The 27,299-nt window shown below is 39.7% G+C and overlaps 1 protein-coding gene and 1 pseudogene across 2 annotated transcripts in view; both read right to left on the bottom strand.

The window, feature by feature from the left end:
* The window catches only part of PDE7B (phosphodiesterase 7B), a 460,575-nt gene that overhangs the window by 62,217 nt on the left and 371,059 nt on the right, over positions 1-27,299 (bottom strand). For both annotated transcript variants that reach the window (XM_089676206.1, XM_089676205.1), the window contains one exon: positions 19,004-19,087. In XM_089676206.1, coding sequence (XP_089532332.1) covers positions 19,004-19,087 — 84 coding nt within the window. The remainder of the gene's footprint in view (positions 1-19,003; positions 19,088-27,299) is intronic.
* Positions 11,762-11,882, bottom strand: LOC149462886 (U2 spliceosomal RNA; annotated as a pseudogene).

The raw sequence follows: 27,299 nt of genomic DNA, 5'->3' as shown, positions 1-27,299 counted from the left end.
CTCTGCTGATTTCCATCATCTAATCATGTGCAAGCGAAAATGCTGTTTTTTTATTTATTTCCCTTGCACCTGATTGAGCATTCCTTACAAAGCGAAGCTTCACCACATTCATAAAGCTCTGAGGAAAATGAGTTCAACCGCACTTGCAAAGAGTACCCCAAAGTGTACTACATTGCTGGACAAAAAAAGACTGCCCTCATAAAACATTTCTAAGGCTCCATGCAAACTAGCATTTTTTATAAGCTCAAAAAATGCTAGAAAAAATGCTGGATGAAAAACACTGATAATAGTGTTTTTGTGTCAGCTTATAGTAGCATTTTAGTATCATTTAGAAGAGTTAGCTGTTTAGTAGATTTTTTACAGCAAATGAAGAAAAAAAACGCTAGAGAAAAGCAGTTAGAGGCATTTTAGTAGCGTTTTGAAGTGTTTAGGAGCATTCAGTATTTTTTTTTCTGCTGGGAGAATGCTCCCCAAAAACAGTTTTTTCTGCTCCTAAACGCTGAAGCTTGAAAATGCTTCTAGCATAAAATAGTGTGCATAGACACACAGGATAACAATATTAGGTTCTAGGAGCAGAAAAAAAATGTTCATAACATTAGGCTCCATGCACACTAGCGGTTTTTTAAGTTCCTAGAAGCTGTTATTAGCACCTTTTCTGCTCCTAGAAGCTAAATAGTGTTATCCTACGTGTCCATGCACACTACCTTAGGCTATTGAGCATCAGGTCTATCAGCAGAAAAAAAAATGTTTTTGTATAGTTTTTGGAGTGTTCTTCTAGCAGAAAAAAATGCTAAATGCTCCTATACGCTATTAAACACTGCTAAACGCTACTAAAAATGTTCCTCCACCAAGAGGGTGTGGAGCCTGTCGCTGGCAAGAGTATCAGATTGAGTCTGTGACTGCATCTGTGGAAGCTACAGGATGTGAGTAGATTTTATTCCGGATTGATAAAAAACTTTTTGAATTATATTGTGCTATTGGAGTTTTTTGGGGGTTTTTTTGCATCTATGTTCATCTGAGGGATTGAAGTAAAGGGGGAACAAAGGTGGAGGAAGCAGTGGATTGCAGCTGCCAGATTATTATTATTATTATACAGTATTGATGTAGCGCCAATAGTTCGCTCAGTGCTGTACATTACTAAGGGGGACAGAACATGCGACAGTACAATAACAATACTATGCGATACACGAGGGGCTCGAGGGCCCTGCTCCTTGGAGCTTACAATCTAGGAGGGAGGGGATAGTGATACAGGAGGAAATAGCTGTGGGGGATGGAGTGGTAGGAAGAGTGGAGGAGGTCAGGAATTAGCAGGGGGTGGGGTAGGTTTCCCTGAAGAGGTGGGTTTTCAGGGTGCACCTAAAGGAGAGGAGAGTAGGTGATAATATGATGGGTTGGGGCAGGGAGTTCCAGAAGATGGGTGACACCCTGGAGAAGTCCTGGAGGTGGGCATGGGAGGAGGAGACCAGAGAACTATAGAGAAGGAGGTCTTGTGAAGAGCGGAGAGTGCGTGTTGGGTGGTACTTGGATATTAGGTCAGTGATGAAGTTTGGGGCAGTATGATGGACAGCTTTGTATGTCAGCATTAGGATTTTGAATTTGATCCGTTGGGCAATCGGAAGCCAGTGGAGGGATTGGCAGAGGGGGGTGGTGGAAACGGAGCGGTTGGTAAAGTGGATGAGTCTGGCTGCCGTATTCAGGATCGACTGAAGCGGGGATAGCCTGTGGCGAGGCAGGCCAGTGAGGAGGGAGTTGCAGTAATCGAGTTGTGATATGATGAGGGAGTGGATGAGCTGCTTGGTGGTTTCTTGGGTTAGGAACGTGCGTATTTTGGCGATGTTGCGGAGGTGGAGTCTGCATGAGTTTGTTAGTGATTGGACTTGGGACTGGAAGGATAGATTGGAGTCAAGAATGACACCCAGTACTCTGGCCTGCGGGGCGGGCCTGATGGTGGCATAGTTGGACGTGATTTGTTGGACCTATTTGCAGAAACCATTGTAGGATAGACAAATTGGTCTGGTGAATGTATTCCCCGAGTGAGGTGGAGGGAGCACTTTGGCAAAGCCTTGGAATAATTTTTGAAGACACACTTAGTGGAGGAAAATTTTGGATAGTTCACCATTGAATGTCGTTACATTGCTTTATAATGGGATTGCACACATTTTGACATTGATGTAATACACTATTAAGTTTGTCAGGTTTATTATTTGATTTTATACTGTACTGCATGCATTTTGATATAGGGCTTTATTTGTATTGAGTGATTTTGACACTAATTGGTTGTTTCTAGATGTTTGACAAGTTTTTCTTCAGTGCTGTATACAAGTTTTTGTTTTCTTCATTCTGAGGGGTTATTATATTTATGTATGGCAGCAACTGGGAAAAACTTTTTTTTACTTTTTGATTTATTTATATTATTTTTGGGGGGATTTGTGTTACTATAGTACAGAAGGGTTAACTCTAAATGTTACTTTTGTACATAGACAAATATGGGTAATGAATTACCTAAAACCTGAGAGAAATACAATTAAATATTAAGGATTGATTTTTTATTTTTGTGCACAGTGTAGGAATGGGTCTTGATTCTTGCTTCATCACTGGGAAATTATTTTTTCATTAAATGCTACTTTAATGAGTCAGCACGGGCAGACTTTAATAAAGGAAAAAAGACCACTCGAATATCCTCCACAGTTTCCACACATGGCTTGGGCTTATTGTAACAGAATACGACGAACACATGCAGTAACATCTGACCCATCACGTCACCTTCAGCTCACAAGGAGATCCATGTTGACTAAGCCTCTTTAATTTAAATCCCAATTATTCTAAACTCGTGTCATCTAGTGTGTTGTATAGTGAGCATGTACAGCCTAAGCTACTCTAATGGAGGATTACATTTCAATGCTGTGCTTTTTGCCTTTCTTTATTAAGACAAATATTTAAAAAAAACATAGTTTCCTCTGGTGTAAACGCTTGTAACAAAATATACTAAGAGACTCCTACATTTATAAGTCTGGAAAATATTCCAATTCAGTTAAATTATTTTAAAGTGACTTATCAGTGAAGTCTTGAAAATGTAAATGTTAAATACATGTCTATTTTACAATTTTATAAGTATTTAGTGTACATCTTTATATATGCTGAATGCTGAGTGTCTGTGTTGAGTATAAAATTAAGGCATCATATGCCAGATTTTGTTAGTTTTAACTAATATAAAAAATTATTGTTTTGATGCCATTTGAAGACTCCTTTTTCACTGAATTTTTTCATCCCCCAAAAATATTTTCTGTAGCAATGAACTAACAAACGTGTGCTCGTTCCAAGATGGGCAAGGTTGTGGTGGTATGGGGTGTGAGCAGGGGGAAGGTTGAGGGGCATTGGGTGTAAGGGTGTGTAGGTGTTGAAGTGGTGGAGGCACAGCCTGAGAGATGGGACTACAGGAGAGATGGTTGTAATGAAGGCCAATTGGTGAAGGAAGGTATAAAGGTGCATTGGTGCGAAAAGGTGGTGGGAGAAGGAATATTTGCAAGTGTAGAGATGCTGTATAATGGAAAATGAAAAGAGGCCTGTGCAGGTATGAAGGGAGCGCAGTGAGAAGCAAGTATAGGTGCAGTTGTCAGAGAGAGGTTTGGGCACAGTGATGAGAGTAGGGGGTGTATGGGCATGGTGGTGAAAATGGGGTGTTGAGAGTGGGGGGATGGGGCTGATTAAGTATATCAGTTGATGTTGGGAGTGGGATGGTGGTACTGGTGTTGGGGTAAGCATAGAGAAAGAGTACGGGTACAATGGTGGGATGGCGAATGGAAGGTGGGTGTGCAAGCAGACCAGTCAAGCATTATGGGATATGTTTACAGGTGCATTGTGAAAGCTGGGGGGGAGGGAGTATGCAGACATGGGGTGGGGGGGGAGGTAGGTCACACAGGAGCAGTGGTGGGAGGAAGGGTACGGGTGCACCAATGATGGGAGGAAGAATACGGGTGCAGTGGTGAGAGGCGGGATACAGGTGTAGTGGTGGAAAAGGGGGTGCAGGTGTGGAAGATGGTGCAACACATGCGCAGTAATGCTGTAAAAAGTCCACACATGCAGAGAATATTGTTCCTCCATTGATTCTGATGCTTCTGTCCTCTTTGCAAGTGATATTAAGTATGGCAGTGAGACCACACAAATATTCAGTAGTGTATTGCTATTCCCATGAACACATGTGATTTTTAACGCCATATTTCTAACATAACAATATGGTGGCAATGTCTTGCAAATTCTAGGGAGTGGCAGTACACTACGGAACACTTGCGAGATCTTGCCACTCTATTGATATAAGCATCAAAGAGGGCGGAAGCATTGACAGGCATAATAGATTGTGCATGCGTGGGCACAGTATAAAATATCACTGTACATGTGTTAGACACAGTGGGGGAGATTTATTATTATTGGAGCACTCAGAATCTGATACAGCTGTGCATAGTAGCCATTCAGCTTGTAACTTTAGCTATTCCAATTAAGCTTTGACAATAAAACCTGGAAGCTGATTGGTTTCTGTGCAGAGCTGCAGCATGTTTTGCATGCTCCAGCTTTAGTAAATCTCCCCCATTGTGCAGGCTTATTTATGTTGTTATTGTGACCATAGTGCCATTTAGATCCACCATTATGAACAAAACCCTTCTTCGAACAGAAGCCATTTTTATAAAGTCCAAATGCATCATTTTAAAATCATTTTACCTCAATTTACTATAAAATTTTAGAATATAAATGCTTCATCAATATTTATATCTGTGCAGTTAACCTAAGAAAACTAAACTATGTACGTACATACAGTTTCTTTGTTCAACCATGACTTTGAACATAGTCACTGTATATTGAACTGAAGCTAAGGGGGAAACTTAACCTCCATTTTACTTCCTGTATTCTTCTTTTATAATAATTATGGTTAAATAGGTAGTTAAACAGAGGATACAGAGCAATATTAGGACACTAGCTTACTAAACAGCAGAGTCCTGTATAAGTTACATAGTTAGTTTGGCTGAAAAAAGACAAACGTCCATCCAGTTCAACCATTAAAAAAAAAAAAATTAGAAAGGCAAAAAAAACCCCAGGAAAGCATGATCCAATTTTCTCCTGCAGGGAAAAAAATCCTTTCTGATCCCCTAGAGGCAATCGGATATTCCCTGGATCAACTTTACCTATAAATGTTAGTATCCAGTTATATTCTGTGTAAGAAAGAATCCAGGACTTTTTTAAAGCAATCCACTGAGCTGGCCAAACCAACCCTTGAGGGAGTCTATTCCACATTTTCACAGCTCTCACTGTGAAGAAACCTTTCCATGTTTGGAGATTAAATTTCTTTTCCTCCAGATGTAAAGAGTGCCCCCTTGTCCTCTGTGATGACCTCAGGGTGAATAGCTCTACACCGCATTCACTATATGAACCACTGATGTATTTATACATGTTGATCATATCCCCCCTTAATCTCCTCTTCTCAGTATTTTTAGTAACTACTGGAATACATATATTTTTTTCACATCTAACAGTTTCTATGTAATTTTTTTATACTAAAATATCAATCCCCATTTTCAAGATCCTTAACAATCATCTTAAAACATTTATGTTCTCCATCACTGCCTCTTTTTTAATGTAATTTGAACTAAGAAATGAACATACTTGTGATGCAATGAATTACGCAGATTGTTTTAATTGTATAGTTTTATATTGTGTCTTTTACGATCCGCATGAAATGTGCATCACTACTAACAATCTTCTCATCAATTTATGTTTATTGACAAGTAGATGTAACATAAAATAAATAATCAAGTTATATAGAACATTAATGATCTGATAAGAGGAAGAAGAAGACACCTTTGGCTATATTTTGGTTAATATTCAACCACCATTGAAAGTTCAGCATTAGTGAAAAAAGATAGTGAACATTCAGATATGATCATGCTTCTTATTGTTTTCACATCCCACTATCTCCTCCTTTTGCCATTTCATTGTATGGGATGTATCCTGAATGCTATCTGTAGAACACCCTACCTGTTACATAGGACATTAGGTCAACAAGCATTCTGAAATATATTTATTTGGCAGTGCCAAGGAAAGGCAATCAAACTATTTTAACCTCAAATATAGTTCTGTCTTTGGAAACTATCTCATAGGTTGCAAAAAAAAAGATAAAATGTCTATAAAAAAGCAGATACTCAAAGATTACGGCAATTTAGAGATGGAAATATCTCTCTTTTTATTTGTAATCCTTTGTTCACTCTAGATGTATCACCAAAGACTAAACTGATTCGCATTTCTTCCAGCAATGCCTGTCTATGCGGACCCTTTTGGGGGCCCTGAAACAAGAAGCAAATGCTCTTGTGCCATGACAAGCAATTACTAACATTGCTGTGTTGTACAGACTATTTTGTTGTTGTAGCAATTGTACGTACAAATATGGACGCGAATATCCATCTTATTAAAGATCCTCCATTTTGTATCATTTCTCACTCCACATCAGCTCCCCCCTCTCTCTCTGTTGAGTGACACGTGGTCCTTGTGTGTTGGGTTCAGCAGTGCACAGGATACAGCTGGATATCCTTCATGTTTGTAAACCCAATTACACTGATGCCAGTGTGCCTGTCCTACTTTTGCTCTGAAGCCGATTGTAAAGCTATAAACCCGTCAGTCACTGGACTTCAAAAGCATTCCAGGATAGCAGTAAAACCAATATCTCATTTGGAGACCACTTTTTTATACACTTTCGTAATTTCTCATAGGTAATACATACCAGAATACAAAACATATATTCAGAGAGGTCATTTTAATACAAGTCACCTGATAACTTACACCCCTAGACTACGTCTACCCGAGAGCAGAAACCGATATCTCCTTAACCGTCACAGCCAGATCTGTCATATGTGATGTCTGGATGTTCAGAATATTGTTCTGCATATTATCCTGCCAGTGGATAAGATGCTACATGTACCTAGGGAAGGTTATTGACCCTGGTATAACTTGGGAGGGATTTTGGTTCTAGCTTGGGTCTCCGCCTAGACCCCCCCTCCCCAAAGGAGGCCATTGGCCCGTGGCTTCAGGGACACCCCCTGCTGGGGGACTACAAAATAGGCTGTCAGGCCTGAGAGAAGTACGATGAAGAATTCTCCCTTTTTAACATCAGGAACCAACTTGGGAGAACAGGACCCTTTTGTTCACGACCTTGATCTGCTTAAACCAAGGCTGACGGCAAGTATTCTACCCCTCTAAACTTCTTTCTGTTATCTCTCTGTTGTGTTATTGCTCTCTGTATTTATATATATATATATTGGCTACATCTTTTTCTGTAAATATTTTTATTGCACCATTTTGACCCTTTTTAGTAATAAATCCTATTTTCTGAAAAGCGTTGAACTGTTTCTAAAGCTCTTTAATGCAAACTAAGCATCCCTGTCTCTGAAGAGCGCTATTGTGTGTTTTAAACTTCTGGATACATCTGCCTGCGGTGACAGTGTGTATACAGACGATTATTCAAACATCATAGTGTTACTGCTAAGATTGGCGAGTTTCCTCCTACTCTGTACAAAAAGGCGGTGGTGGCAGTGTGAAGGGTTAATTGCGTAATTAACCTGACCCAGTAACAATCGCTCTCAGGCGGTACATAGATTGCGGTGTCCATTAGCTGGAAAATCTTTGTGCAGGGTGCAGCTGAGCATGGTATTGTTACGCACGTGACAGCGCGGTTTTAGATTGGCTAGTCCTTCGGTCATGAGTTGGTGAGAAGGGCCGGGGGGACTAACGCCGCGATTGTCAAAGTGGTGCCTTTACAGAAGAGGAGATCCTTAGAGGTTGACACCTGATGGGTTGTTTCAAGAAGGCTTTAGAATGTCCATTAGGGAGAGTCAAAGACCAATCTACCATCTGCTTAGAAGCAATGACCTGAAGGGCAATCAGGAGGAAGAGGATAACTAAAGACAACTCTTTCCCCCAGCTCCCTACCCCATCACTGTCCTTCAATTAAGCTTTGCATGTTCTTCCTGTTCCCTTCCCTTCTTCCTCTTTCCTAACTCCCTCTTATACCTGCTGTGGTACCATTAGGACTTGCAGGCCAAAACTTTATGCACTTCACATAGAAGGGACCTCATCTTCTTCTCTAACTGTCTTCTCTACCTGGCATCTTCAGTGTGGGCAACCAGTTGTGACAGCTTGCGGCTTTGTGAATGGCCCCATAGTCTTCTGTGACCTGTCACGTGTCCCAGAAGACTATGGGGAGGGAGGGGGAGGACAACTTCCGCTTTTGATCGCCTTAGGCGATTGTCGCGGAAGTGGTAGCGGTACCTGTCAAATTCCAGTACCCGCTCCTCAAAGGTTCCAATCCTTAATGGGAAGCGGGGGACAATGCATTAAAGCAGAACTTTCCCTTTTGGATGGAGCTCCGCTTTAATATTTCAGGTTTATTTATTTATTTAAACAAAATAAAATTATAAAAATCATAGAGCTTCCTTTTCTTAACCTGAGTATCTTACAAAACATTTTTCCAACATGCAACCCATTAGCCTTGCCAGGTACAACTATAACCAGTGCCGGATTCATAAGGGGGCAAAAGGGGTAACTGTTTCTAAAAAGGGACCCTCGAACCTGTAGTGCCCTGGGCCCCCGCAATGTCTAAGTCTGGCCCTAACTGTAACTAACTATACCTTTCAAAATTATAAAGCTGCTGCTATGTTATGCCTATATTTTCTAACACATTCCATTTCATAATGAAAATAGGCTGTAGGCTCGATTCACTAAGTGGAGTTATAATAACACCATTACATATTAACACCATTACATATTTTATCTCATGAAAATGAACAAACTTAAATGTTACCAAGATGTACGATCTTAATGTTTTCATGTGAAGTGAACATTAATCTGGTTTTTATAAATTGATATTTTGTCTTGTTAGGTGTTAAGCCTCATGCACATTGCCACAGTCAAATGCCAATTTTATAGGCATTTGATTTTTTTTTTCTGCCCCCAAATACCCCTGTATGTTAGTTTCGGTGCCCGTTTTTTTCATCAGTTCAGTCACATTTTTTCCAAGAAAAAACGGATCAGCTCATATCAGTTTTTCATCAGTTTATAACAGTTTTTCATCAGTTCACATCTGTTTTTCATCAGTTTACATCACTTTTTCATCAGTCAATATTTTCATACTTTTTAGACTTGTTAGCATAGCAAAACAATCAAACACTATCCGCATATTTTTTTTTCTTTTAGGTCTGTGGAGGTGCGAAAAACAAAAACCTATAGGTGAACAAAAAACGTGCAAGTGCAAAACACAAGAAAGTGCACTTAGCGGTGTGCTTTAGTCCAGTGTTTCGCAACCTTTTTTCAGTCAAGGGACACTTTAAAACTATGGACAGTCCCGAGGCACCCTTTAAAATTATGGATAGTCTTGATGCACCCCATTCTAAAATGGGGTGCCTCAAGACTGTCCATCATTTTAAAAGGGCACCCCATTCTAAAATGTGAAAACTATAATAGTTTTATATAACACAGCAAAATCCACACACATAGGACACCCAACATCATAGGCGATTTATTCTTTCAAAGCAAATGCACTTTTGCACACTGGTACTGACTAGTATTCCATTGTTTCTCTTTTCCCTCAGTTTTTATCCATCACTGAGCTAATGTGACCCCAGCACTGATGGATGGGGCAGGGGAGGGGAAAACTAAGGTGCTGTACAGACAACAGACATCCTCCTTATCAACTGATGATGTAACTGGTTGTCAGGATGCCGGGGGCTAGAAGGTAAGAATGGTGCACAATGAAAATCTGTGGCTTTGTGTGACTAAAAGGCAGGTTTGTTCCACCTGCTTGCTTGTATAAAAGTTTTGGGCACATTTTAGACATTTTGCCTAGGCACCCCTGAAGAAACCTCAAGGCACCCCATGGTCCCTGGACACCCTGGTTGAGAAAGGCTGCTTTAGTCCACCCCCCCAAGGGGTAGAACCTCTTCCCTGATCCCCTGGGGTGCAAGACTCCTGACAGGGACAAAGGTTTCCACATGGTCCACCTGGCCAAAAGGCCTGGTGGACCCCTTTCCTTGTGGCTAGCCAAAGCCAACCACCAAGTACTAGGTCAGGGAGCACTCCCTAAGAGAGACTCCCCAGGAACAGGGGAGGAAGGAACCTAATGGGCACGCATCCTCCCCCTAGACTTCAGAGCAGGCCCGAGGACCCACATCCTCTATCCTAGTGAGAAAAAAACACACACAAAAGTGAAAGGTGCCAACAGTGGGTAGAAAATTAAATAAATAAATAAGTGGCCATGCAATTGTGCACTGGCTAAGCTCTGAGGCCCGTAGCAAAAGAATTGCCCTGGACTTAGCCAAAAGGCCTAGCCCTAAAAGGCGCAGTACAGAAGAAGTGTTTAGAACATTGACCATGTGCACTTTTCACACTTGGGATCCCACCCCCATGTGTTACTAAGAGCACCCCTGAGGTGACCACTCTCAGGGGGCACTGCTCCGAGGACTCTCTGCCTCCCCGGCCCCTTGCCAGACAAGGTAGGCCCATTCAAATTTAGGAAGAACTGGGCCCCTCCAGTTTTCCGGGGGAGCTACTCCCGGGCCCTAACAGCCTGAGGGCGCCTTGGTTTCTCTTCCAGCCCGTACTAACCTTCAGAGCCCCCATTATATCAGCAGGAGTACTATACAATAAACAGCAGGGTGTAGCACTAAAATAACCTTAATGATGATAAAAATAAGTAAAACCAATAAATAGTAGGCACATACAATAATGAAATGACTCAGTAATAACCTGACATGGTGCTTGCATATACAAAATAAAGTGATTCAACAGTGGTGTGATATGTCACTAATCAGTGACCAGCAATGTGCACAGTGCCAGGTATGAGTCCAAGATTAAGGTGCATGGGAAATCGTGACGATCTTCAGGATCCAATAGTCTGATCCAATCAAGTGGTGATAACTCTCAAAAGTGTAAAGACTGTGCACTCACCAGATACGCAATCAATCTGCGCATTTAGAGATATCAATCTTAAAGAACCAGAGGGTCCCTTTAAGGTCTGGTATCCCTCTTTTCCCTGATATCCACTGCCAGTGATGGTGTGCCTGCTCTGTAGATGGTAAGAGCTCCCAAAGAGCTCCAAAAAAGAGGAGGCCAATAGCGTGATACTGTTTTATCAGAGGGTATTTATTCAAGCCAAACAGAAGTAAAACACACTGACCAGTAATGAAGTTCCAAGATGGCCACCGGGACCCACATAGTGCCAGCGGCTTAACGTCCTAATGTTGTAGCTCCTCCTGATGCGTTTCGTGCGACGGCACGTATTCATAGGGGGTGTGCATCACCCCCTATGAATATGTGCCGTTGCACGAAACGCGCCAGGCTATTGGATCCCGAAGATCGTCACGATCTCCCACGCACCTTAATCTTGGACTCATACCTGGCACTGTGCACATTGCTGGTCACTGATTAGTGACATATCACACCACTGTTGAATCACTTTATTTTGTATATGCAAGCACCATGTCACTTTGATCACCCACCTTGTGATTTATAATATTTATGCTTACTGAGTTGGTTGCAACGACACAATTCATAGGTTATTACTGAGTCATTTCATTATTGTATGTGCCTACTATTTATTGGTTTTACTTATTTTTATCATCATTAAGGTTATTTTAGCGCTGCTGTTTGTTTACTTTGGAGGTCTTTTTGATACCTTTGGTATTTAGCAGCTTACTGAATTCTAGCGCTCGCTTAATTTTTCCTCTTACAGGGGTACTATACAGCCAGCCATCCTCGCCTAAAAGCAAGAATGATGGCGGAGCACCCATACTGGACACTGATAAGAATAGATACTACACTTGATCTTAGCCAAAAGGCTGAGAAGCGACAGCATATGATACTATGCGGCTGATCTACTAAAGGCAAATAGGCTTTTCACTTTGCAAGGGAAGTTACTCTTTTCAATTTTCGTTTAGCTTAGTGAATCTGAAGTTTTACTTTGCAAAGAATACCCAATCATGTGCAAGGAAAATACAAAAATGATGTTTTTTGCTTGCATTTGATTAGATAATGGAAGTCAGCAGAGCTTCACCTCAGTCACCAAGCTATGGAGAAAATACCTTTGCAAAGTGCAACGTCCCTTGCCTTTAAAAAATAAACCCCAATTTGAGTATACATGGGAACCATGGATTAGGTATATCCCTATTATTTAATGGATGTATGGCTGGCCCTCTTTCTTCTCTCTTTTTTTTCTTCTTTTCTGATCTATTCTTTATCCCCTTCTTAGGTTCTTTTTGTTTATTTTTTCGATCTCTTTATTTTCGTTATATATGGTTATGATACTTCCCACGCCTACTGACTGATGGTATATTTGCTACTCTATTGGGGTTTGTGCTTTACTGTTTACAACATCATTGGTTGATGTATTCTTATGTGCCTATATATTCCATGAATTTGACTGTTTGCTACAACTCATCATGTAGGTGGGCTATGTTTACTATATTTCTGTATACTGTTTTTTACAGATTTTCAATAAAAATATTGAAATATAAAAAATAAACCCCTTTTGCCTGCATTTAGACTACAGTATATTTCTGGATTCAGTGGTGTGTGAGTGCAATTATTACACATCATTCTTTCTCTAAAAAGACGCTGAACACGTCCAGTGTCCAGTATAAGGCAGTTTGTACGGACAAAACTAAGGCAAAGTTTAGCATTAAGTTTTGCCTAATTTCCCCCAGAAACAACGTTTTCTAACATTTAAGAAACAGCGCAGCCCCTTCTACAACATATCAAAACATAACTCGAATTAGGAAGCTTTAATTTATGGATTAAGCTTGGCATATTAAGCATTCCTTGCAAAGACTTGCAGAGAAGCCTTTTTTTCAGCAACACTGAAATCTCAGTGTGTCACCCAGGGAGGAAAAAAGTTACTATGGAAACGGTGACAATGTGTTCATTATCTTCTCCTGCTGTGACTGAATGCAATGACGTCAACAAAGTTTGAAATCAACTGCTGACTTGGTCTTGGCCTAAGACATTGTTTGTTAAGAAGACAGGATGGCTTTCAATAAAGCGTATTTTGTATCTCCTATTCCAAACCTTCAGTGGGTCCTAAACGTATACTGTGGTTATAGGAAACAACTCTAGATTCAGGCAAACTAAATACAAGTAACTACTGTTTTAAGAAGACAAGTTTATTATACGTACTTATATAGTGCCATCAATTTACGCAGCGCTTTTACATATACATTGTACATTTACATCAGTCCCTAACCCTCAAGGGGTGTACAATCTAAGGTCTCTAACCCACATTCATGTGCTAGGGCCAATTTAGACAGGATCTAATTTAACCTACCAACATGTCTTTGGAGTGTGGGAAGAAACCAGAGTACCCGGAGGAAACCCATGCAGGCACAGGGAGAACATGCAAACTCCAGGCAGGTGATGCCGTGGTTGGGATTTGAACCAGTACCCGAGTTCTGCCAGGCGGAAGTGCTAACCATTTAGCCACTGTGCTGCCCAAATTTCACAAATATCACCCTTTTTAATGAGGAGCAACACAAAACTCTGCTGATAGTATAGAAGATGCTCTTCCTATAAATTTTGGTGTACTCGAAGAAAAGCTACAGTTAAGTCAATTTACAGAATAGTTGAACTTCCAGTTTAAAATGGCTAAACACATTTCAGGAGCCTCAAAATAAAAACTGCATAAAGACCTGATTTCTTTAAAAATCAGCCAAAGATTGAGTAGAAAAGCCCCTCTCCTTCCAGCAGCTGCAATGTGGGACCCTTGATCTAACACACCCACTGCTGAGTCGCAGCCACTGCTCTCCAATCAGTGGGGTGCATTGGGCTTTGCTGATTGGAAAGAAAGGTTCGACTCAGTAGGGGGCATGTTTGAACCTCTGCTGTGAGATTGCTGTTTCCCCCAGAGAGCAAGGGTCCCACTCTACAGCTATGCTGGTCGGGCACAGGGTTTTCTACTCAGGTTGTTGCTTGTGTTAGGGCTCATGTACATTGCAGCTGATAAACTCACGTATAGGAGCTGTTCAGCATTTTTTTCAGCAGCCCCTGAACTCGCCCTAATGTTTTCCTATGTGTCCATGTACACATATTTGTTTACAGTCGTTTATAGGCATTTGACTTTACAGTCGTTTTTTTTAACGCAGAAAACTTGCGTTCAGCAGTCGATTTTATCAGCGTTTAAAATGCAGCTAAACGCGGTTAAACACTGCAAATCATGTTTATAAGCATTTGCATTTGAAATTTTTTTTTTACTCTTCCAGTTCCTGATGCCGTCCAGAGCCTTTTTTCATCTTGAAAAATGTATGCAAAGCGTTTTCCAGGTACTCAGATGGACAAAACACTGAACACAGGATGTTCCCACCAAGCTGGTGACACATTGTAATGACCAATTCACACCTCAGACATCTCCCACCCTTGCACCCTTGGAAACAAAAGATATGTTAATGACCATTCACACCTCAAGTTCCTCAGGGAGACTCCCTGCCAGGTGGCCTTAAGGACACTCCACCAGACACTTTTCCCACCCTTGGAAACAAAAGAAATGTTAATGAACAACTCACACCTAAGTAATCTCAACACATACTGCTGTCTGTATTTCTCTGAAACAGTCTGAAACAGTTAATAATTTACCACTTTTCAGTGCATTCTGGGCATTTGGGAGGTTCTCCTCTGCTTATCTTTAAAAAACGCTTCTAAACGCAAACACACATAAACACACAAACACGTTATACTATCGCGGCTAAGCAGACGTTTTTTAACCTACGTTTTCCAGCAGTCAGTGTCCATCATTCAGAAGTGTCCCGTGTACACGGCGCCTTAGTTATTAAACGAGCTATAAGACATTGAGCACCTTTTGTTTTTATGCACCTGGAATGTATTGAGTTGATTTAGGCTCAGGTCACACTACTGCGATGCGACACTGATGTATTTTACATTGCATTTATGTAGTGCGAATTTGATGTGACTTTGCATATTTTATGGTGCCAAGTCACATTGTAAATTGCACCAAAGTAAAGCAGGAACTTTTCCCAAAATTGCACCGTTCTGCGTTGAATTGATTAGATCGGGCACCATTGATAACAATGAGACTCAGGTTGTATCAGAATTCACACTAGTGTGAACGAGGCCTTAAACTGAGGATTCAGTGTCACTTATTACAGTGATCAGGATTTTGCACATTAGTGAACTGAGGTGTGGGGGGGCCTCTGAGAAAGTTCAATACCTCTATTTTTATTTGGAAAAGGTCAGCTACGTAAAGTGCAAATATATAATCAATCTTTATTGGAGCGTCCTAACTTCTGCTGTGAAAATATTTATTGTGGGTAATTTTTTAGAATGAGAAACAGTAAAAAGATACAGAATTAATTTTATACAATATTATTGTTTTAAGAAGTACAGCACCCCCTGCTTCCATAGAGATGTCAAGACTCCTGGGAGAATCTCATCATAAATTAAATTCCATCGTAACCTTGGGGGATTTAAGTCATTAGATTTTTTGTACCTTGATACCTTCAAAAAAACATGTAATGCCAAAACTATGGGGACTGACATGACTACTGTACATTCTTTTGAAAATGTTAATTCCATTCCTGTCTCTGACTACAAAACGTTATTAACAAAGGTGCTGATTTTTGTCAAGTTGGAACTTTTGGATCTGCATATTTGTTCCCGGTCATTTTCAGAAGAAGATCAGCAAGGACAGTTCCCATAGTTCCCTAGTTTGCATCTACGGACAATCCAGGGATAACATATTTTAATTTCATACAATAGACTGCTTAGCTATTATTATGAGTTATTATATATGTTATATCAGTACTAACATAACAAAAGCTATACTTTACAATTTACTTTGTGGAAGATAAACTATAACAATAGCTGCCATAAGACTTTGATTATAATTTCTATGTTTGGCGGAATTATTTTGAACAAAAACTGGTTGTGCATGCAATAAACAAGTAATGGCCCTAGGGGTAACATTGAAAGAAGTCTAAGCAGTTGTGTCTATGTTTGTGTCTATGTTTGTATTTTTGTATGTATGAGGGGTTGCTGGTCTACTGTGGAAAAGAAGAGTTTCAACAAAGAAAGTGAAGGGCGTCAACTGTGTTTATATCAATCAAGAGAGAATCAATGTCATCCTAAATGGAGACTTTCGGTGTGACTCAGTCTTGCCAAATAGCATACATGCCTTTGTACATACAGTTGCAAGAAAAAGTATGTGAACCCCTTGGGATTACGTGGAGTTTTGTATGAATTGGGCATAAAATGTGCTCTGAGCGTCATCTAAGTCACAACAATAGAAGAACACAGTCTGCTGAACATAATAATACACAAACATTAGATGTTGCCATGGTTTAATTGCACATAACATGTAAACATTCACAGTGCAGGGAGGAAAAAGTATGTGAACCTTTGGACTTAATAACTGGTTGACCCTCCTTTGGCAGCAATAACCTCAACCAAATGTTTCCTGTAGCTGCAGATCAGACCTGCCCAACGATCTAGAGTAATTTTGGACCACTCCTCTTCACAAAACTGTTGCAGTGTAGCAATATTCTTGGGATGTCTGGTGTGAATCGCTCTCTTAAGGTCATACCACAGCATTTCAATCGGGTTGAGGTCAGGACTCTGACTGGGCCACTCCAGAAGGCGTATTCTGTGCTGTTGCAGCCATTGTTTTGTTGAATTACTTGTATGCTTTGGGTCATTGTCCTGTTGCATCACCCATCCTCTGCGGAGCTTCAGTTGGCGGACAGATGGTCGTATGTTTTCCTGCAAAATGTCTTGATAAACTCTGGAATTCATTTTCCCATCAATGACAACAATCCGTTCAGGCCCTGAGGCAGCAAAGCAGCCCCAAACCATGATGCTCCCTCCGCCATGTTTTACAGTGGGGATGAGGTTTTGATGTTGGTGTGCTGTGCCTTTTTTTCTCCACACATAGTGTTGTGTGTTCTTCCCAAACAACTCAATCTTGGTTTCATCTGTCCACAGTATATTTTGCCAGTAGTGCTGTGGAACATCCAGGTGCTCTTTTGCAAACTACAAACGTGCTGCAATATTCTTTTTGGACAGCAATGGCTTCCTCCGTGGTGTCCTCCCATGTACTCCATTCTTGTTTAATGTTTTCCTTATTGTAGATGTGTCAACGAAAATGTTAGAAAATGTTTCTGTAGGTCTTTAGCTGACACTCTGGGATTCTTCTTTACCTCATGCAGCATTCTGCGCTGTGCTCTTGCAGTCATTTTTACAGGACGACCACGCCTAGGGAGAGTAGCAACAGTGCTAAACTTTCTCCATTTGTAGACAGTCTGTCCTACCGTGGACACATGAACATCAAGGCTTTTGGAGATACTTTTGTAACCCTTTCTAGCTTCATGCAAGTCAAAAATTCTTGATCGTAGGTCTTCTGAGAGCTCTTTTCTGCGAGGCATGGTTCACATCAGACAGTGCTTCTTGAAACCAGTAAACTCAAAACAGGTGTGTGTTTTTTAAGGGCAGGACAGCTGTCAGCAACACATCCAATATTATCACACTGATTGGAGTCAAGGTTGGCTCACTCCTGGCTCCAATTAGCTCTGGGAGAAGTCATTAAGCTAGGGCCTCACATACGTTTTCCTCCCTGCACTGTGAATGTTTACATGTTATGTGCAATTAAACCATGGCAACATCTAATGTTGTGTAGTATTATGTTCAGCAGACTGTGTTCTTCTATTGTTGTGACTTAGATGACGTTCAGAGCACATTTTATGCCCAATTCATGCAAAACTCCACGTAATCCCAAGGGGTTCACATACTTTTTCTTGCAACTGTAGTAATGTCAATGTACAGTAAAGGTATTTAAATTTTAGCTGTCTGAAAAATTGAAGCATACTGTATAGTGGCTATAAATTGCTAGCATTGCTGACACTTGAACATATCATTGAAAGTGAAAATAAAAGAACCCCCAAATTTTGGGTTGTCAGCAGAAAAATAATAGAGGGGACATTTTCCAAGGGGGGATTAGTTCAGTTGACCTGTGGGCCCCCAATGAATTTCCTTAATTTGCAGGGATTTCCTCTTACTTCATGTTTGGCTATGGGACTTGAAGTGAAGGGAAATCTCCACAGTGGGACAAAGATGGTGAAATAAAACATTTGACAGGGGTTATAACCCTCCCTTGCTCTATCCAAAATGAAAAAAGTTTTGCCTATAGTTCTACATTAATTATGTCTGATACAGGCAGCTAAGCACCACTCTACTGTGGTTTATAAGGGTCATAATACACAAAGCCGATCCTGGCACCTTTCCTAATAGGCAACACTTTATTGCTGGTCAAACACCTCAGAACCTTTCTTTTCAGTTTCTGCCGTTTTCTCATTTTTTTTTGTTATTTTTAAACCTTATTTGAAAAAAAGTACATAAGCAAGGCATAGTTCTAGAGGTACTACTCCTTCACCATTTCTATTACATTGGAATAGGTACATAGGGTTTTGTAACATGGGTGGTAAACTTAACTTAATCCTTTTTGAGGGGTCTCTGCTGGGAGAATAGACCATTGTTTATGCCACCCTCTTTTACTTGATATACTGACAGGCACGCTCACATGGTTTTGCTTGTACCTTATAGTAACATTCATGCTGTATGTTTTACTTCTTCACTGTGATTGTATGTGGATTTGCTGTAGTGTCTTGCTGACATATGCAATAAAAAAATTTGAATGAAAAAAAAAATCAGAGCAGAACTCCACTCAAAAATGGGGTCAGAGTGATGACTGAATCAGCAAAAGAGTGACACCATAGAAGAAAGTAAGTCACTGACAGCATCACTAGTGTTACATGGCCCTAGGTAGGTGAAGATAATTTCCAAGGCAACACAAAAAACAAATATATTAAAATGTTAAAAAACAAGCAATCCATAAAATAAACTACATGTTATGATTGCAGATGTAAAAACAGAGCTTATTTTACAATATCAAAGCCTAAAAGGTACACTCCATACATACTGTTCAGTAGCCGATAATCAATAAAAGGGTATGAGCCACGGCGTTCAGACAGGACCCCCGTAGGACCTCTCACTCGAGCATCTCCTAAAAAGAGATAAAGAGTTTAAGTTGTCTAGACCATGTAGAACTTACACATAACAAAACATGAAATACTTCATTGGCATGAAATTAAATGTTTTCCTTACAGACATATGAAAGAACACGTAGGGTTGATTTAGGAAAACTGGAGAGTGCAAAATCTGGTGCAGCTGTGCATAAAAACCAGCTTCCAGGCTTTTTGCCAAAGCTTAAGGCCCATTTCACAAGGGTGTTCCGTTTATCCGTTTTTCACCCGTCCATTGATGGATGAAAAACGGACATCAATGCATCTCTATGGAAAAACTTCTGTAAACAAACGACTATCCATTTATATCCGCATTCGTCAACATTCGTTTTTGGAACGGCTCAAAGCCCTATTTTTGTTCTGTAAAAAAAACTTCAATGGACAAAAAACGGATGTAAACGGACAAACGGTCCATTTTTGCCTCCGTTTTTGCACTGGTAATGGATGCAAAAAACTGATGTAAAAACATGACTGAACTGATGAAAAAAAAAGGAATGCCCATGTGAAAGGACCTTAACTGAACAAGCTGAAGTTAGAAGATGAATGGCTTTCATGCAGAGCTGCAGCAGATTGTGCTCTCTTCAGTTTTAGCAAAAGAAGCACATAATTAAGAATGGAATACGATCAATCTCATGGAAGACTCTACTGACCAGGTTCCTGGTTCATTTCCCAGGCCAGTTGCTATTGTTTTCAAAATAATGCTTAGCAATGTGATCACGCAGCTATGAGTACTCATCTTCTCCATACGCAACCACTAACTGTTTATAAAGGACTTGGACAAGGAGAGCCTTCATATGAATAAAGAGTAAAGAAAAAGGGTGTCTAGCAAGCTGCAGGTATATTCTTCCCAAAAAAATACATTTTATATAAGGATTTGCATATGGATATAGGAAAACTTGGTGATCTGAACAAATAATATATTTTTACAAGACATTTACTTGGATAGTAAGCCAATCATAGTAGAGTCAATTGTATATACCTGATTCCCCTCTTATTACAATTTAGATAGTAAGCCCATGAAATCCCTTTCAATATGCTGCTAGGTACAAGTTATATTTTGTGTAGATTGGGGTGACAAACCTACTGTACATCTGTTACACTGTCTAGGGTCCAGTTTGGTGTTCTAGCTGTATAGTTGCATTAGTGATTTGCTAACAAAGGGTAAGTTTGTACATGAACCCTTATCTATGTCTGCTTAACAGAGATGTGCTTTCTTTTTATTTGTACGCAAGCAAACCAAGTTCTTCGCCTGCTTTTACTAAACATTATTAATATTTTAACTGCCAGAAATGCCAGGGGGTGTTTTTCAAAATGATTTCTCAGCAAAATAAAGTATGGGGACATGGATGGATGGGGAACTTTGCTTCAAATATTAACAATTAATTAAATAGTGCTTTTGGTTTGTGGTGCTCAGATGCAGTGCAGTTCCACTCTTAACCACTTCCCGTCCGGCCCATAAACGGGCCTACGGGAGCGCTGCCGGAGTGGGTAGACATTTCTAAAAGTCCCCCCCAAATCCATTGCCTGTGTGCGCTCCCTGGGAGCGTGCGGCACTGCGACCGGAGCCCACTGTGTCCTCCAAACACAGCACAACACCGATCGATGTACGGGACCTCTGTGTGAGGTCCCGATCATGTGATCATTGATTGGCCAGTCAGTGATCACATGAATAGTAGTAATCAAGATGTCACTTCTGATATCATTGCTTACTACTTGTGAAATCTGTGAATGATCATAGAGGTCACATGGTACAAGGCTATTCACAACAGCCTTGTACCATGTGACAAGCTGTGATCAATCACAGCTCTCACAGTATTTCTTAATGGCTGCAAGAATGCAGCCAGAGAGAAGGAGAAATTATTGCTTTTACATCTTTTATGAATGTAAAAGCAATCAGTGTAAAAAAAAAAATCTTCATCACCCCCTGCAAGTAGTACAGTGTCACTATGGTGACACTGCACTGCTAGGGTGACAGTATGTTATAAAAAAAATAAAATAAAAATGTAAAAAACAATTTTGAAAAATTATAATTTTTGGTTATAAACTAATTTGTTTTTTTTTTATTTTACTAAAAAGATAGATGAATACATTTTGGCCAAGATTTATGAAGAAAGATTACTTTGCAAAATTTTATAAGAAAAACTCTTTTTTTTTTAAATGTTCAGACTTTTTCATTTATATAGCAAAAAAATAAAAATCGCAGTGCTGAATAAATGCCACCAAAATATAGTTTTATCTGTCTCAAAAAAATGCTAAAAAATTCATATGGGTACAGTGTTGCAACTGTGATAGCACTGAAAGTTGAAAATTGGCCTGGACTGGAAGGGGGTGAAAGTGTCCGGACCTCAAGTGGTTAAGTAATATTGCTCGATTTTGGAGGACAGTTCTGTAGGGCAAAGAAAATACAAAGCGAAACATCATTCTTTTGGACAAAATTAGTTATAGACTTATATACTGAATATGCTGGCTGGCTGTACTGTATACTACTTTTCTGGAAGTAAAAATAGGTTTTTCTCTCTTGGTTATTACAGGGTCTGTGCAATTGGCTTCTGCTATCCGTTGTAGCACAGACATATCTTTTTTATTCTATATTCTTTCCAGGAATGCTTAAAATCGATGAGTCATAAGACTTATGCATAGATATACACTGCAAACTGCTTGGCTGCAAGCTTCAATGGAAAACAGTGAGGAAGAGTTAAGCAGGCCATACACGGCTGGAATATACTTGCAGGTCAGTTGACATATCAACTTGATTTATTTGCTTTGATTTTAGTTCCATTAATACAGAGAATTCTGTTTAATTTTTTTTTTTTTCTGAGATTCACTGCCAAACCCTCATCATCCAGCTCTAATACCTCCAAGGGGGATAAATACCCTTAGTTCTAAACGTTTGTTCTAACCCCTAGGGTTCATTCCCACCAGATGAACTGGGGTGGATTTGTTAGCACATTACCAAAACATGGCAACCACAAAATAATGGTTCCCTATGAATGCAGTTCACACTAGCATGTTGTGTTGCATTTGCCCAGATCTGGAAAAAAGTGTGGCACTTCTTTTTTCAGCACAACACAAGTTCAAACGCATGCAAATGCACATAAATGCAAGGAAAAAAACCCAAATAAGTGCAATGCATGTAAAATGCACACCAATGCATTACAATACACTATCCAGCCACTTTATTAGGTACACCTGTTTAATAGCTTGGAAAAAAATTGCTAATCAGTCAATCACATAGCAGAAACTCAATGTATTTAGGCATCTAGACATGGAGAAGACAACTTGCTGAAGTTCAAACCGAGCATCAGAATGGGGAAGAAAAGGGATTTAAGTGACTTTGAATGTGGCATGGTTATTGGTGCCAGACAGGCTGGTCTGAGTATTTAAAAAACTGCTGATCTGCTGGGATATTCACGTACAACCATCTCTAGGGTTTACAGAGAATGGTCCGAAAAAGAGAAAATATCTAGTGAGCAGCAGTTGTGTGAACGAAAATGCCTTGTTGATATCAGAGGAGAATGGGCAAACCGGTTCCAGATGATAGAAAGGCATCAGTAACTCATGTCAATATGGATCGAGATCTCTGAGAAATGTTTCCAACACCTTGTTGAATCTATGCCACGAATAATTAAGGCAGTTCTGAAGGCACTGGTACTAGCAAGGTTTACCTAATAAGGTGGCTGGTGAGTGTACATTACAAAGAACACAACATGCATGCATTCACGCATGCGTTGTCGTGTGAATGAACCCTTACCCATTTTATCCTAAAAAAAAAAAATGTTTAGAATTCCACTTAAAATGTTCAATGGTCATTTGTGTGTGTGGTATATCTCTAGAATTCATTTGCTGAACCCTTAGCTAACATATTTCAAAGTAATAAAAGCATTTTACTTCTAGCCTTGAAACAAAAGCAAAGGGATGGTTGTTGTGCTAGCAGTTTATACATCTATAGAGATGACGGAGATGTAACAGTATTATTTGTCCCATTTTTACTAGGGAGAGAGGAAATACTATACAGGTTCCACAAACACAGAGAACAGGAAACGACAAAACCGTATAGACAACAGACAGGATATGATGAATGTTATTAATTGGTTTCCCTTCAATTGCTCTTGTTAGGGCAAGCTCTGTATCACAGTATGATACAGAACTGCATTGTATTTCATACAATTTTACAATGATATTACAAAGTGCAAAACATAAAGATTTTTGGTTTACAGCAGAAGTGTTTATATTTTCTGATTGCTATTGTTCTCTGGCTGGCTCCGTTCTATGGCTCGCAGTGGAACTTAAAAGAAGACATTTTATAGTCTGCGATATTAAAAACCCAAACACAGAATAGGAAACACCATTTAGAATCCACCCACACGCTGCTTTACAATATTTGAAATCTGGCTCATCAGTAGAGAGGCAATGCAGACCTATGGAAAGTGAGGTATTATTTTAAAATAAGTTGTGTTTTATTTTATTTTATATATAACTAAACGCATTTACCTGTTTATTATTTCTATTTTTATTTTTTTGCAGTAATAGAGCATATGTACCCAGGGGCAGAACTTCTGCTATAGCATTTCATGCAGCAGCTACGGGGCCAGAGTTTGATAGCTAAGTTCTTAATTCAGAAATACAAAATGGGACCAGGCTATCAAATTGACAGCTAAATCCCATTATTATTATTATTATTATACAGGATTTATATAGCGCCAACAGTTTGCTCAGCGCTTTACAATATAACAGGAGACAATAGAGCAGCAATACAGTTCAATACAAGAGGGTTAGGAGGGCTCTGCTCCTTGGAGCTTACAATCTAAGTTACTTACATTACACTGAGAAATTCTCTTGGATAACAGAGCAGGACTGGCTGTCAAACTGACAGCCCAGCCAGCATAATACACTGAGAAACTGTTTCTGTCTGGTTAAATCTGTAGGGTTCTCCTGTCACTTTGACAGCCAGGTCCGGCTCTATGTCTCAGAGGTGGCTGTCGGCACTACTGTAGAAAGACCTCTCACACAGTGTCTGCAAGGTTTATTAAAAAATACATTGCAATATAACTGTTACATTGCAGCATTTTGGTTAGATTATTTTTTTTTATAAAAGTTTTACTATTTAACCCCTTATTAAGTTGGGATTAATTTCCCCCCTTTCTTTTGCCCATTTTTTTTTTCACATTCGTATGTTAAAAAGTTTTGTTTATTAATTTTTGTAGCACCACAATAAACAATACAGAAGATTTAAAAATGTGAATGCTTTCATCACACTTTTAATTAGCCATTGTTAAAAATACATCATTCAGTTTGGATAGATAATAACATTTCCCCTTCTGTTGTATTATAAGCTACATTAGTTTCCAATTTGGAAGATAAAAAGTTGGTTATCAGGTCAATGAAAATCTGCCTTAGCCATTTATGTAAAGAGGTAAAAATAGGGTGTGTGCTTAGGACACAAGTAGACAGAAGGTATAAATATATGTGCAATATAGATCAATGGCCACCAAAGATAAAATGGCTTATTATTATGGCTGCACACGTCATGGGGGGAGGTCTAAATAGGAATGACCCAATAAACATTTTGTTATAGAACCCTGTAATTTGCAGTTGCAGCTCTGTTCAGGAGATACTTTTGTTGAGTTCAGAGGGTGAGAGCCAATTTATTTTAACAGTCCAGATATTTTCATCTCTTGTTCAGTGCTCACCTCTGCACTCCTCCACAGCTGTCCACACCCTCTTACCCACCTGCACCCCTTCTCTTCCACTGATTACCCCTGAACTCCTTCTCCATCACTGAGGATCTCTGGATCCCTTGCACTCACCTCCAGCACTGATTACCTCTGCACTCCTCCTCCACCAATGGTCACCTCTTTCCCCCTGCACGTCTCCTACAACACTGTTTACTTCTGCATCTCTTGTACTCCTCCTCCACCAATGACTACATTTGCACCCACCACCCCTGCAACTACACTGCCTGGCTTTGCCTTTTGCTTCATTACAGGATTGGGTGAAGACACCTAAAAGACTGGAAGGCAGGAGGCAGCAAAGAGATGTAAATAACCAGAGGGCAGATGGGTGGACACAATGGAGAAAAAGAAATAACAAAGAGGGCAGAGACAGCAGCAACTCATGCCAAAAACGTCTGCAATCTGGGTTACGATCCATGGTTTAAAGCAGTATTAAACCCCAAAGCAAACATTTATTATATTGCAGCTTAGCAATTCTTAGATGTGATGGCTGTATTGGTTTCCTTTTTTTAGATTTTCTTTCTTCTGTTTTCATCTGGTGATTCAGCCAGCAACTCTGAAGTTCAAGCTCTCCAGTGGAATGTATCAGTTTGCATGGATGAAACCATCCTTTTACCACTGGCAGGGGTGATTAAAATGACCAGCTTTTATTTATTCAAGTAAAACCTTTATCCCAAAAGGAAAACTGTTTGCTGTAACTGATTATAAAGTGTTAGCTGGAGTTTGGCTTCAGTTTGTTATTTTATTAAAATCTGCTAATACATTTAACAATCCCTCTCCCCACCACCCTCCAGACTGACAATGATGCTCTCTAATGTGTCCTGTGCTTATTCCTCCAAAGTTTTGTCTCACTAATACCTGAGGTGTGTTGTTGGGCAGATCACCAGGTGAAAACAGAGGGAAAAAACAAAAAAAAGAAAACTGATGCAGCCACCACATCTTGATAAGCTGCAACATAATACATTTTTTGGGGGTTTAACACTGCTTTAAGTATCAATGGTATGAACACTGTAAAGTTGACAGTTCACTATTAAGTTCTGTCAATGCTTAAAAGATACTTGACTCAGGAGAGAGTGATTGCGCCCACACAAACGAATGTCATGAAAGTGACATTTGTTATAGGGCTGCTGGTTTTGACAACTTCTCGTTTCTATTTTTAGTTTTCTTTCATATATGGAGGTTTTATGGTTAACGCTAAAAGGACAGACTTTAATGGATAAAATCAAACAGTTACATAATAGTTTGATAGAATATTTCAAGCTTGGATAAACTTTCCTGTATCTTGCCACAAGACACGCTACAAGAAACCACAGTGAAATACACTAACTATGTAGTACTGCATATCAACTAGCAGCTAGAAAGGTTTGCTCCCTATTGACCCTGTTATATTGCAGTATTGGAAAGTTTCCAGCAACACCATATTTGATATAACACTTTCTTAAAACGTTGGTAGATATATAGTTAAAGCAGACAGAGAAGAGAATTGAACACCCAGTCATGGCAGCCATGAGCAGAGGCATTGAAAAGGTGATATAAAGTAGACCTTGCACCTACATAGTAAGGCATGCTTACTGCTTCTTATTATTTATTTAGTGTGCTCTCTCCTCCTTGCTGAAACCCCTACAACTCAGTGGGGGGATATAGGGATTTGATAATATACTCAACTATCCCTTGGCTTTTGCCCATGGGGCTTAGGTGAAAGTGACATCATCCTCTTTCCAGCAAGATCCTGGCACTGTGCTGCAGCATTTTGAGAGATTTGAAGTACTCAGCACTCCCCAGGATCTTGTTGGCAGGATGACAACATCATCCCCTGCAATAAATAAACTGTGAGAAAAGTGGGCATATCCAAATGTTTCCACTAAGGCTGGCCATACATTATACAATTTTCTTGAGATTTGTGGTTTAGATTTACCAAAAACCATATAATATGAGGTCAAACCTAACAACACTTTCAATTGTATCCAATTACGCAGGCTCTTGTACTACATAGTTGAAGGTAAATCTAAAGGAAATTGGGCAGAAATTGGACAGAAAATTGTATAGTGTATGGCCAGCCTAAAGATGATTTTTTTTTTGGTTTCTTCAAGGGGTGGGGGAACACTTAAAAATGGAAAAATTGCCACTTGCATGGAGAGCAAGTTCTGCTTCAGGAGGAAACAACTTTAACAACTGAACACCAATATATGTATGTATACAGTGGACCAGATTTATTAAAGAAGATTTTTTTTAGATCCCTAGATCTGAAAAAATCAGTAATTTGCCTTTTGAGAATACTGAATGATATTTGCTGCCAAATTTAAAATTAGGCTGATTATAAATAGGGGAAATATTGGTGAGCCCTGCTTCTACCACTAGAGAATACCATTAGAGGCCAATGTGTAGGCAATCTGACTATATAGTGCAAATCATATATACAAAATATTATATCATTATAATATAAGGCACTGTTATTGTTGCA

This window comes from Staurois parvus, unplaced genomic scaffold (genome assembly GCF_062004578.1).
Source record: "Staurois parvus isolate SC_StPar_1 unplaced genomic scaffold, SC_StPar_1.0 ptg000165l, whole genome shotgun sequence".
Classification (NCBI taxonomy): domain Eukaryota; kingdom Metazoa; phylum Chordata; class Amphibia; order Anura; family Ranidae; genus Staurois; species Staurois parvus.
This window is presented reverse-complemented; position numbering and strand designations above follow the sequence as displayed.